This window comes from Procambarus clarkii, chromosome 22, assembly GCF_040958095.1.
Source record: "Procambarus clarkii isolate CNS0578487 chromosome 22, FALCON_Pclarkii_2.0, whole genome shotgun sequence".
Lineage (NCBI taxonomy): Eukaryota > Metazoa > Arthropoda > Malacostraca > Decapoda > Cambaridae > Procambarus > Procambarus clarkii.
In genome coordinates, this window is record NC_091171.1 from 7,284,016 (window position 1) to 7,296,979 (window position 12,964).

Below are 12,964 nucleotides of genomic sequence, written 5' to 3' on the forward strand. Positions count from 1 at the left end.
GTTCGTATGTTGGCCAGCCTGGCATATGCCGCTGATGTTATCCTCTTAATATGTGCTGCAGGAGACAGGTCTGGCGTGATATCAACTCCCAAGTCTTTTTCTTTCTCTGACTCCTGAAGAATTTCCTCTCCCAGATAATACCTTGTATTTGGCCTCCTGCTCCCTGCACCTATCTTCATTATATTACATTTGGTTGGGTTAAACTCTAACAACCACTTGTTCGATCATTCCTGCAGTTTGTCTAGGTCTTCTTGAAGCCTCAAACAGTCCTCTTCTGTCTTAATCCTCATAATTTTGGCATCGTCCGCAAACATTGAGAGAAATGAATCTATACTGTGTCAAAGGCTTTCCGACAATCCAAGAAAATGCAGTCCGCCCAGCTCTCTCTTTCTTGCTTAATCTGTGTTACCTGGTCATAGAATTCTATTAAGCCAGTCAAACAAGATTTACCCTCCCTGAACCCATGTTGTCGATTTGTCACGAAGTCCCTTCTCTCCAGATGTGCTACCAATTTTTTTTCTCACGATCTTCTCCATCACCTTGCATGGTATACAAGTTAAGGACAAAGGCCTGTAGTTCAGTGCCTCTTGCCTGTCGCCCTTTTTGTATATTGGGACCACATTCGCAGTCTTCCATATTTCTGGTAGGTCTCCCGTCTCCAGTGACCTACTATACAATATGGAGAGTGGCAAGCAAAGTGCCTCTGCACACTCTTTCAGTACCCATGGCGAGATCCCGTCTGGACCAACAGCCTTTCTAACATCCAGGTCCAGCAGGTGTCTCTTGACCTCCTCTCTCGTAATTTCAAACTCTTCCAAGGCCTCCTGGTTTACTTCCCTTTCTCCTAGCACAGTGACCTCACCCTGTTCTATTGTGAAGACCTCCTGGAACCTCTTGTTGAGTTCATCACACACCTCTTTGTCATTCTCTGTATACCTGTCCTCGCCTGTTCTAAGTTTCACTACCTGTTCTTTCACTGTTGTTTTCCTTCTGATGTGACTGTGGAGTAGCTTTGGTTCGGTCTTGGCTTTGTTTGCTATATCATTTTCATAACTTTTCTCTGCTTCTCTTCTCACCCTGACATACTCGTTCCTGGTTCTCTGGTATCTCTCTCTGCTTTCTGGTCTTCTGTTATTACGGAAGTTCCTCCACGCCCTTTTGTTCAGTACCTTTACTTCCATACATGACCTATTATACCATGTGTTTTCACCTAGTTGTATTCACCTAGTTGTGTTTGCGGAGGTTGAGCTTTGCTCTTTCGCCCGCTTCTCAACTGTCAATCAACTGTTTACTAACTACTTTTTTTTCCACACACACCAGGAAGCAGTCCGTGACAGCTGACTAACTTCCAGGTACCTATTTACTGCTAGGTAACAGGTGCATCAGGTTTAAGGAAACTGCCCATCTGTCTCCGCCGGGAGCGGGGATCGAACCCCGGTCCCTAGGTCTACGGTTCTAGAGCGCTGTTCACTCGGCAACCCGACCCCCAACACACACACACACACACACACACACACACACACACACACACACACACACACACACACACACACACACACACACACCTAATGGAATGCATTAGGCAGTGATGTGGTGGAGGCTGACTCCATACACAGTTTAAGTGTAGATATGATAGAGCCCAATAGGCTCAGGATCCTGTACACCTGTTGATTGACGGTTGAGAGGCGGGACCAAAGAGCCAGAGCTCAACCCCCGCAAATACAACTAGGTGAATATACACACACACACCTGTTCCTTCCTCTTTAGCCCCCTCCCCCCCCACAGCCATTCTTGTCTCTTCCCAGCACCACTACAAGACCCCCTCCCCAATCCCCCACCATACTCCAACAACTACCCATACCCCCCCCAACACCCCTCCCCCCCCCCTTTCCCAACACACCAAACATCTTCACACAAAATAATCTGTATATTCCCAGGATTCTGCCGTCCATACCCCTACATGATCGGCTTAGTCGCTCCCGGCAACGATTACCTTGCAACACCTGCACCCACCGTGTGCAACACCGCGTGCAACCCCGGGTGCAACACCGTGTACAACACCGTGTGCAACACCACGTGCAACACCGTGCGCAACACCGCGTGCAACACCGCGCGCAACACCGTGTACAACACCGTGCGCAACACCGCGTGCAACACCGTGCGCAACACCGCGTGCAACACCGTGTACAACACCGTGCGCAACACCGCGTGCAACACCGTGTACAACACCGCGTGCAACACCGTGCGCAACACCGTGTACAACACCGTGTGCAACACCGCGTGCAACACCGTGCGCAACACCGCGTGCAACACCGTGCGCAACACCGCGTGCAACACCGCGTGCAACACCGTGTACAACACCGTGCGCAACACCGTGTACAACACCGTGTGCAACACCGCGTGCAACACCGTGCGCAACACCGCGTGCAACACCGCGTACAACACCGTGCGCATCACCGCGTGCAACACCGTGTACAACACCGTGCGCAACACCGCGTGCAACACCGCGTGCAACACCGCGTGCAACACCGCGTGCAACACCGCGTACAACACCGTGTGCAACACCGCGTGCAACACCGCGTGCAACACCGTGCGCAACACCGGGTGCAACACCGTGTGCAACACCGCGTGCAACACCGGGTGCAACACCGCGTGCAACACCGTGTGCAACCCCGCGTGCAACACCGGGTGCAACACCGCGTGCAACACCGTGCGCAACACCGCGTGCAACACCGTGCGCAACACCGCGTGCAACACCGTGCGCAACACCGCGTGCAACACCGTGCGCAACACCGCGTACAACACCGCGTGCAACACCGCGTGCAACACCGCGTGCAACACCGCGTGCAACACCGTGTGCAACACCGCGTGCAACACCGTGCGCAACACCGCGTGCAACACCGTGTGCAACCCCGGGTGCAACACCGCGTGCAACACCGTGTGCAACACCGTGTGCAACACCGCGTGCAACACCGTGCGCAACACCGCGTGCAACACCGCGTGCAACACCGCGTGCAACACCGGGTGCAACACCGGGTGCAACACCGTGTGCAACACCGTGTGCAACACCGTGTGCAACACCGGGTGCAACACCGCGTGCAACACCGTGCGCAACACCGTGTGCAACACCGCGTGCAACACCGCGTGCAACACCGTGCGCAACACCGCGTGCAACACCGCGTGCAACACCGCGTGCAACACCGCGTGCAACACCGGGTGCAACACCGGGTGCAACACCGTGTGCAACACCGTGTGCAACACCGTGTGCAACACCGGGTGCAACACCGTGCGCAACACCGTGTGCAACACCGCGTGCAACACCGCGTGCAACACCGTGCGCAACACCGGGTGCAACACCGGGTGCAACACCGGGTGCAACACCGCGTGCAACACCGTGCGCAACACCGTGTGCAAATACAACCACAAAATACAACGCCAAAAGCCTTACTAAAATATAAAATAAATCTATGAAATCAAACTATATATAAAACGCGATCCATTAAACGGATTTATTTCTAAACACTCCGGATAAAAATATGTTATTCGGATATAAATGAACTTAAACGGACACAATATTTATATTTAGTTATAAATGAAGATAAAAACATATGTGGCTTATATAATATGACGTCCGGTTGACAACTCCCCCCCCCCCCCAGGGAGGTACTGAAGGATACAATACTCACCCAACTCCATCTGGTTCGGATAAAATATTATTCGGTTAGCAATAAGGGAACGTTTGGATAATTGGCACGGGAGGAGGATTGTCTCGATCACTCTTCCTCCCTCATTCTCTACTCTCTTTCTCTCTCTCTCTCTCCCTCTCTCTCTCTTCTCTCTTACTCCCTCCCTCTGTCTTTATTACCTAACTAAATTCTTCTCTACGTACGTATACACATACACACACGTGTGTGCGTGCGTGTGTGCGCGTGCGTGCCAATGCTAAACCTCAAACTTCTATTCTCTCACACACCTACAATTACACTGATAATCAATACATAAGAAACAACGAAGTTTTTCAATTTACTTAAAATGCCAACAGCATGTCGCGGGCCCATGCCTCACCTGCCCCCCCCCCCCCCCCCGTGACACCGTAACTCACGCCAAGGTGTAACACCCACTCGTCTGGTAACCTTGTAACACTAGGAAAACATTACCTACAACGCCTAACATCTTGGGGAATAAAATTCGTATTTCCTGTGTCAGCGCGTGAGAGTGGCGGTCCAAAGGGGGAACACTTGCTGTGTCCTCGGCTTCTGTGCCACGAGACATTGAACGATTCTTCATAATTCAACACCTTGCAACAGACAGAATTATAACCACCGCACTAACCGCCTCAGTAGAGAAGTTTTCAGAGGCAGCAAACTGCTGCCCAACTGAAAATTTGACCTTTTCGCAGCCACTGCTTACGTACCAGGCATTTAGTGACCTGCCATAACAACAGTCAACCCCACTATCGTGTAAAACCAACATTTCATTCACTTGGGCACTGGGAGACTCGAACTCTCGACACACGCGCCTGAGGCAGCAGCTTCTACCTCTGCCTGGGGTCCTATGACTAAGTAACCGGGGTCTGAGAGGTCCATATAGTGTGCGTCGAAATACATTGTTACGGTTATCGACGCTAAATCGACGTTATTCAACGTCGGAACGTCGATTTAATGTTAGCCAAGCCCCTTTTGCCCTGTGGGAGAGTGAGAGGGGGTCGGGCCAATTCTCTGATACATTCCACCATCATAAAAACCACCCAGGGAACCCCTCTTCCCCCGGGGGTACGAAACCCCCCGCTCCCCCGTGGCACGGAACAACCCCCCAGCTCCCCCGGGGTACGAAACCCCCCAGCTCCCCCGGGGTACGGAACCCCCCCAGCTCCCCCGGGGTACGGAACACCACCAGCTCCCCCAGTGTACGGAACAACCCCCAGCTCCCCCGGCGTACGGAACACCACCCCAGCTCCCCCGGGGTACGGAACATCCCCCAGCTCCCCCGGCGTACGGAACACCACCCCAGCTCCCCCGGCGTACGGAACACCACCCCAGCTCCCCCGGGGTACGGAACATCCCCCAGCTCCCCCGGCGTACGGAACACCACCCCAGCTCCCCCGGCGTACGGAACACCACCCCAGCTCCCCCGGCGTACGGAACACCCCCCCCAGCTCCCCCGGGGTACGGAACACCACCAGCTCCCCCAGTGTACGGAACAACCCCAGCTCCCCCGGCGTACGGAACACCACCCCAGCTCCCCCGGGGTACGGAACATCCCCCAGCTCCCCCGGCGTACGGAACACCACCCCAGCTCCCCCGGCGTACGGAACACCACCCCAGCTCCCCCGGCGTACGGAACACCACCCCAGCTCCCCCGGCGTACGGAACACCACCCCAGCTCCCCCGGGGTACGGAACATCCCCCAGCTCCCCCGGCGTACAGAACACCACCCCAGCTCCCCCGGCGTACGGAACACCACCCCAGCTCCCCCGGCGTACGGAACACCACCCCAGCTCCCCCGGCGTACGGAACACCACCCCAGCTCCCCAGGGGTACGGAACACCCTCCCAGCTCCCCCGGGGTACAGACCCTCCCCCCCAGCTCCCCCGGGGGAAGACAACCCCGTCATAATGACCCAACAAAGGCCATCAGTCGAGCAATAATTTGCTCTCCTAATATCTCTAAACATTATATGCACCATTACCGGCCCATCCCACAGGGCGCATCCCTGGGGAGAGTCAGCGTGACAAACTAGCCCTTACGCCGCCCAGATATAAGGGCCACGGCACGTGTCTGAGGAGCCCGGGGGCTTGGCGCCCTCAGGCCTCCAGCCAGAGTATAACAATAATCAGGATTTATGATTGTGATTGGACTAAAAATGAGACACGTGGACAAAAAGATATCCGGGAGGCATCGTTCAAGCTCTTGTTCCACCCCCCCCTACACCCTACTCCCTACTCCTAGCCAACACCCTCCCTTCTCCTCCTAGTCTGCACCCTACTCCTGGCCTACACCCTCCCTCTCCCCCCCTACACCCTACTCCTAGCCTACACCCTACAATACAATACTGTAGCCAGAAAATCTTGGATAAGATGACCAATCCTTCACTACACTCGCGGGTTAAACACACGTATATATTAAGTAAACCAAAAAACTTAATAAACGGAGGATTGATAACGCACAAAATCCTCCCCCTCAGACAGTTGTATAAATACACTTTAATATTTAATTGCTGTATAAATATTGTATTCAACCCAGATCAAAAAGTGTAACATGTGTGTACGTTCTCAGCTGGTTAATCATTCAACACTGTCATTCAAACTTTGCGGCAGTTCACAGCAACAAAATGGCTTCATGTACATAAATGTGTGTGTGTGTGTGTGTGTGTGTGTGTGTGTGTGTGTGTGTGTGTGTGTGTGTGTGTGTGTGTGTGTGTGTGTGTGTGTGTGTGTTGTGTGTGTTGTGTGTGTTGTGTGTGTTGTGTGTGTTGTGTGTGTTGTGTGTGTTGTGTGTGTTGTGTGTGTGTGTGTGTGTGTGTGTGTGTGTGTGTGTACTCATCTAGTTGTACTCACCTATTTGTGCTTGGGGGTTGAGCTCTGGCTCTTTGGTCCCGCCTGTCAACCGTCAATCAACAGGTATACAGGTTCCTGAGCCTACTGGGCTCTATCAAATCTACACTTGAAACTGTGTATGGAGTCAGCCTCCACCACATCACTGCCTAATGCATTCCATCTGTTAACTACTCTGACACTGAAAAAGTTATTCCTAACGTCCCTGTGACTCATTTGGGTACTCAATTTCTGAGTACCCAAACTCAGTTTTTCAGCACTCTTTCAAAGATTTTTATGACGTGTGATGTTAGTGCTATCTGTCTGTAATTTTTTGCCTCTGCCTTATTTCCTCCTTTATGGAGTGGTGCTATCTCTGCTGTTATTAGTATGTCAGGGATAACGCCAGTATCTAGGCTTTGTCTCCACAGAATGTGGAGGGCCTGCGATAGTGTTTTTTTACAGTTCTTGATGAATATGGAGTTCCAAGAATCCGGGCCTGGTGCAGAGTGCATAGGCATACTGTTTATGGCTTCTTCAAAATCCAGTGGGGATAGGGCGACGTCTGATATATGATTTGATTCATCACATCCAGGAAACATTCATTTAGGTTATCAATCTTCAGTGTTTAGTGGCTCGCTGAAAACAGAGTCGTACTGCTTCCTCAGTAACTCGCTCATTTCTTTGTTGTCATCGGTGAAAGTTCCATCTCCCTCTCGCAGGGGCCCGATACTAGATGTGGTTTTTTATCTTGATTTTGCATAGGAGAAATATTTCGGATTTCTCTCTATTTCACTGATGGCCTTTTGCTCTCTTTGCCTCTCCTGGGTTTTGTATGATTCTTGTAGCTTGCGTTCAATTGTTTCTATTTCTCTACCTAACCTTCTTCGCCGTTCTTGAGATAGGGTGCGACTCTCAAGTTGTTCCGCGATTCGTTTTCTTCGCCTTTAGAGGGAACGACGTTCCTGTTCCAATCTGCATCTCTTCCTCTTTTCTCTTAGGGATTCATTCAATAAAAAGAATGTTGTTCAGAGTAGTTAGCAAATGGAATGCACTAGGCAGTGATGTGGGAGGCTGACTCCATACACAGTTTCAAATGTAGATATGATAGAACCCAGTAGGCTCACGCACCTGTACACCAGTTGATTGACGGTTGACAGGCGGGACCAAAGAGCCAGAGTTCAACCCCCGCAAGCACAACTAGGTGAGTACACACACACACACACACACACACACACACACACACACACACATACACACACGCGCGAGCACACAAAATAGTAATAGAACGAGGGGACATGGGTGGAAGCTGGAAACTCAGATGAGTCACAAGAGATGTTAGGAAGTTTTCCTTTAGCGTGAGAGTAGTGGACAAATGGAATGCACTTGGGGAACAGGTTGTGGAAGCAAACTCTATTCATACTTTTAAAACTAGATATGATAGGGAAATGGGACCGGAGTCATTGCTGCAAACAACCGATAACTCGAAAGGACTCGTAATTCTGTGGCCCGAGTTCGATTCCCGGACCAGGAAAAAATAAATGTGCAAAGTTTCTTTCACCCTGATGTCCCTGTTACCTAGCAGTAACTAGGTACCTGGGAGTTAGACAGCTGTTACGGAGCTGCTTCCTGTGTGTGTGTGCGTGTGTGTGGGTGTGGGAAAAAATTAGTAGTTAGTTACAGTTGATTGACAGTTGAGAGGAGGGCCGAAAGAGCAGAGGTCAACCCCAGCAAGAACAACTAGGTGAATACAACTAGGTGAATACACACACACACACAACTATTAGCACATCTCAGTGAACCTCATTATCCTCACCACTCTGGCGACCTCCTCATCATACACTCCCCCCCCTCACAACTCATCAGCATCCCCCCTACTTTCCCCAGCATCTCTCTAACCCCAGCCTCTTCATCTCCCGCACTTGTCTTCCACGGATTTATATAAACGATTGCCAGGAGAGCCTATTTGATTTACGGTCACCTCTTTAATGGTCCAGGGGAAATATAATATATATATATATATATATATATATATATATATATATATATATATATATATATATATATATATATATATATATATATATGTCGTACCTAGTAGCTTGAACGAACTTCTCGGCCTACTATGCAAGGCCCGATTTGCCAAATAGGCCGAGTGATTTTCTGTATTTTCGAAATATTGTTTCCAATTCGTTTATTTGAAATATTATTATATATATATATAAAGGAACAAAGGGACCTGAAAGAATAATGTCATTATTGATAGGAATGTTATCTCTACAGACAAAAATAAGAAAATTCAATTGACAATTTACTACAAAAACAAAAAAACGGCCAACCTACTCTTGAAAAACTCGCCAGACACCAAACAAAACGCCTTGATGGAAACCAACGTCGTCTATGCCTTTAAATGTCCACTTGGGGACTGTCAGCCCCCAAAGAACTCAGTATATAGGCAAGACAACAACGTCTCTTTCCAGGCGATTAACAATGCATAAACAACAGGGCTCCATCAAGGAACATATTAAGTCTCCTCTTACAACCAGACCATCACTAGAGAAATCTTAACAAGAAACACAAAAATCATCGATAAATACAGCGATAACAGGAGGCTCGACATCAGCGAGGCACTACACATCAAAAAGTCAACACCAACAATCAACAGTCAATTGATACACAACTATATTCTACCCACTTCAAGACTCCGTACCAACATAGAAGCAGCAAGAGGAAGTATGGGGCCAATAGGCCTTCTGCAGTTACTTCCATTCTTATATTTTCATATCCAATTTAAACCCATTGTTTCGTGTTCTAACATATGCTCTGTCACCTCACCCAAAACTTTTATACCATATCTCCTCACCCAAAACGAGTATAAGTATGATGTATTTTATGTGTAAGCTAAGTCTTTGAAAATGTAATAAGCATTACGAAACGCGTTCAGGCGTCAGACCAGAAATAAAGAATGAATTTTGGAGAGTTAATATATCAATTACCCTCGACAGTGAAGAAAAACGTAAGAAATATTGAGAAGATTCGCGTTAGAATTATTAATCTTACCCTTTCGGTCATATTCAACAACATATGTTTACTAGAAAGACTGCTACCAATATATATATATATATATATATATATATATATATATATATATATATATATATATATATATATATATATATATATATATATATATATATATATTTTGGTAGCAGTCTTTCCTGTAGACATATATTATTAAATATGACCGAAAAAGTAAGATTAATAATTCTAACACGAATTTTCTCAATCTTTCGTGCATTTCTTTTCACTGTTGGAGGTAAATCAAAAATCAATTCTCCAAAATTCATTATAAAAATGAATTTTGGAGAATTGATTTTTGATTTACCTCCAACAGTGAAAAGAAATGTACGAAAGATTGAGAAAATTCGTGTTAGAATTATTAATCTTACTTTTTCGGTCATATTTAATAATATATATATATATATATATATATATATATATATATATATATATATATATATATATATATATATATATATATATATATATATAATCTCAGATTCAACATGGTTTCTGTTGAATATGCCTTTACAATTCGTTATTGAAGAAGCCATCTCCCAATCAATTTCGCGACAACTTTCTGACAAATGAACAAAGCATTAGACAATTGGCCATGTCTTACAGAGTATTTATGTTGCGAAAATCTCAATTTCAAATCTTCAGATGTTTGCCCAACATAGAACCTATTACAGTGTTTACAAGGTATTTTGTAAATGACACAATTATCACTACGAGGACTTTTTCTAACTAATAGTTTTCCAACAGTATTTTCGTAATTAAGCAATACATGAATATCAAAAAGTTTCAAGGCCTTGACAATATTTTCGAACTCAGAAAAATATGGTTAACATAACACATTTTTTGGGTGAATTTTCTCACTGTATATATTATTATATATGAATCGTAAAATCATTTTCAGTAGAAACATTATTGAATCTGCCTTAATACATATTACAGAATCATGTAATTAGAACATTAGCAGTGGTCTGTATAAATTATATCCATTTTTTAATAATCAGTTAAAGGGATATTTGAGTGTGATCACTGATAACTTTGATCTCAATAATACCTTATTAATATCCCATTATCTCATGAGAGACGCTGTTCCTCACCTCACCTCATTCTTAACTATTTATCCACACCACTGAATTGTCAATCCATCCTTCTGAAGATGTATTATTAAATCCGAAAATACTTAAGGAAATTCCTGTCTTATTCCTTCCTTCGTGGTCTGATACTGTCATCCCCCCTCTTCTTGCCAAAGGAAGAAGAGGGGGAAGAAGAGGGGGAAGAAGAGGAGGGGAAGAAGAGAGGGGGGTAAGAGGGAGGAGGAGAAGAGAAAATTATCTTAGGAAATACTGGCGGAAGTATAAGTTGAATGCTGCAAAAGTTTGCATCGTTTTAACTCCGCCTCGAACTACCCTGGCTTGTGCAACCTGTCTAATTTTCTCCCCCCATGTTGCTCCTAACTTTTCTCCCCCCCCCCCCACAACCCCCCCCCTTTCCTCTTCCTTCTCCTCCTTCCCCCCCTCCACGTGCACCCCCTCTCCTCCCCCCCCCCATACTCAATATGCACGAAAGATTAAGTTTCTTCAGTCGCGAAGAGAATCTATGACCTTATATCACGGTAGCAGGAACCCCTTACGTTATATCACGATAGCAGGACTCCTTACGTTATATTGTGATATCAATAATACAAGGCATTCCTACCATACATGATACTGATATCAGCATCAATGGCTCAGATGTTGCACCCGCGATATCATGATGGAGGTATCATGATATCAGACCCCCACACAGTCGTGCAATTGCAAGGTTGATATCGCAATATTTAAATAACCTCTGAGGCGGAGCGACCCTTATATATATATATATATATATATATATATATATATATATATATATATATATATATATATATATATATATATATATATCTTCTTATATCTATGTGTATATATATGTTCTACCTGGCAAGTAATCCAATCGATGGCTTAGGGTGTATACGTGCTGTATACACGTGGATTATACGTGGATAATACGTGGATAATACGGGGGGAGTATACATGGGGGTTCTACTCCCCAGGAAGTAGATTAATTACTAAGACCATTGATAAATATGTGAATGCTGCTCTCCCCTCCTCTCCCCTCTCTCTCTCTCTCTCTCTCTCTCTCTCTCTCTCTCTCTCTCTCTCTCTCTCTCTCTCTCTCTCTGAGCTCCATTCATTAACATTTTTTCAGTGCGTAGTTCCACATTACATCATTCAACTGAAAGGTGTTGCAACTGATATACAATTACAATCTTGCACTCAACCCAACACTAACAACAGCAGATTTTTAATGGTTGTGGGATAGGCCTATATAAAAAAAATCTCAGTGCAGTCTATGGCATCAACAAACCCATTAATCTACCAAATACAGTCCATATTTCAATAGGAATAAGACTTGCCATTAGAAAAAAGATCTATTACATATAGGCTCGATATATATATATACGCAATACGAATACATATAAGCTAAATTATCATCATTAAAATTTACGAGTTACGAACAACTAGGCCTAAAAGGGAGGCCTACTAGTTGCCGGATAGTGATTTTGTATCCAAGATTATTGTGTAGGCTTATACATGAGTCTATTGTGATGTGTGTAATTTATAGGGGGGGGGGGGAGGGATAGAGAGGGGGAGAAATGGGGGAGGGAGGGAGGGATAGGGAGGGGGAGAAATGGGGGAGGGAGGGATAGAGAGGGGGAGTAATGGTGGAGTGGAGATGAGAGAAAGAGAGATATATAACCTTAAACAGTTAGCAGCGTTCCCCCTCACCATCCCTATCTCCTCCCTCACTTCCCTACCTCCCCCCTCACTTCCCTACTTCCCCCCTCACTTCCCTACTTCCCCCCTCACTTCCCCCTCCCTCAGAGCCGCTCCATCACCGTCTCCCTATGTCGTTCTTCACCCCCTCTTGCCTGTTCCACCCTCTCACTTACCCCTCCCTCAACCCTCTCTCCTCCCCTACACCTCCTTCCTCTTGTTCCCTCCCTCCTCCCCCAGTCTTCCCAAATCTCTCCCCTTTTCCTATTTATAAACCTAAATGAGATTTTTGGGGGCCATTGAATCCGAAGGCATTTGTGGGGGATGGGAATGGTAGTGTTTTGTTTAGTGGTTCTTGGTTGTTGGTGTGTCTGTCTGTGTCTGTCTGTCTGTCTGTCTGTCTGTCTGTCTGTCTGTCTGTCTGTCTGTCTGTCTGTCTGTCTGTCTGTCGTTCTCACACACACTTTCTGCAGGACCTAGTACATCATGTGTCACCCCTCCCGTCTCTGTCACACATCTGTCACTGTCTCCCTGTCACACGTTTGTCAATGTCTCTCTGTCA

The 12,964-nt window shown here is 46.6% G+C and overlaps 1 protein-coding gene across 1 annotated transcript; it reads left to right on the forward strand.

Annotated features, from left to right (window-relative positions):
- Nucleotides 1-1,960: 1,960 nt before the first annotated feature.
- On the forward strand, nt 1,961-3,451 carry LOC138367641 (uncharacterized). The gene has a single exon (XM_069329369.1). It carries the CDS (start codon nt 1,961-1,963, stop codon nt 3,449-3,451), a length of 1,491 nt encoding a protein of 496 aa, XP_069185470.1.
- The last annotated feature ends 9,513 nt before the right edge of the window (nt 3,452-12,964 follow it).

Excerpts from the sequence above, each read along its gene's own strand:
- LOC138367641 (XM_069329369.1), top strand. The coding sequence starts at position 1,961 with ATGATCGGCTTAGTCGCTCCCGGCAACGATTACCTTGCAACACCTGCA.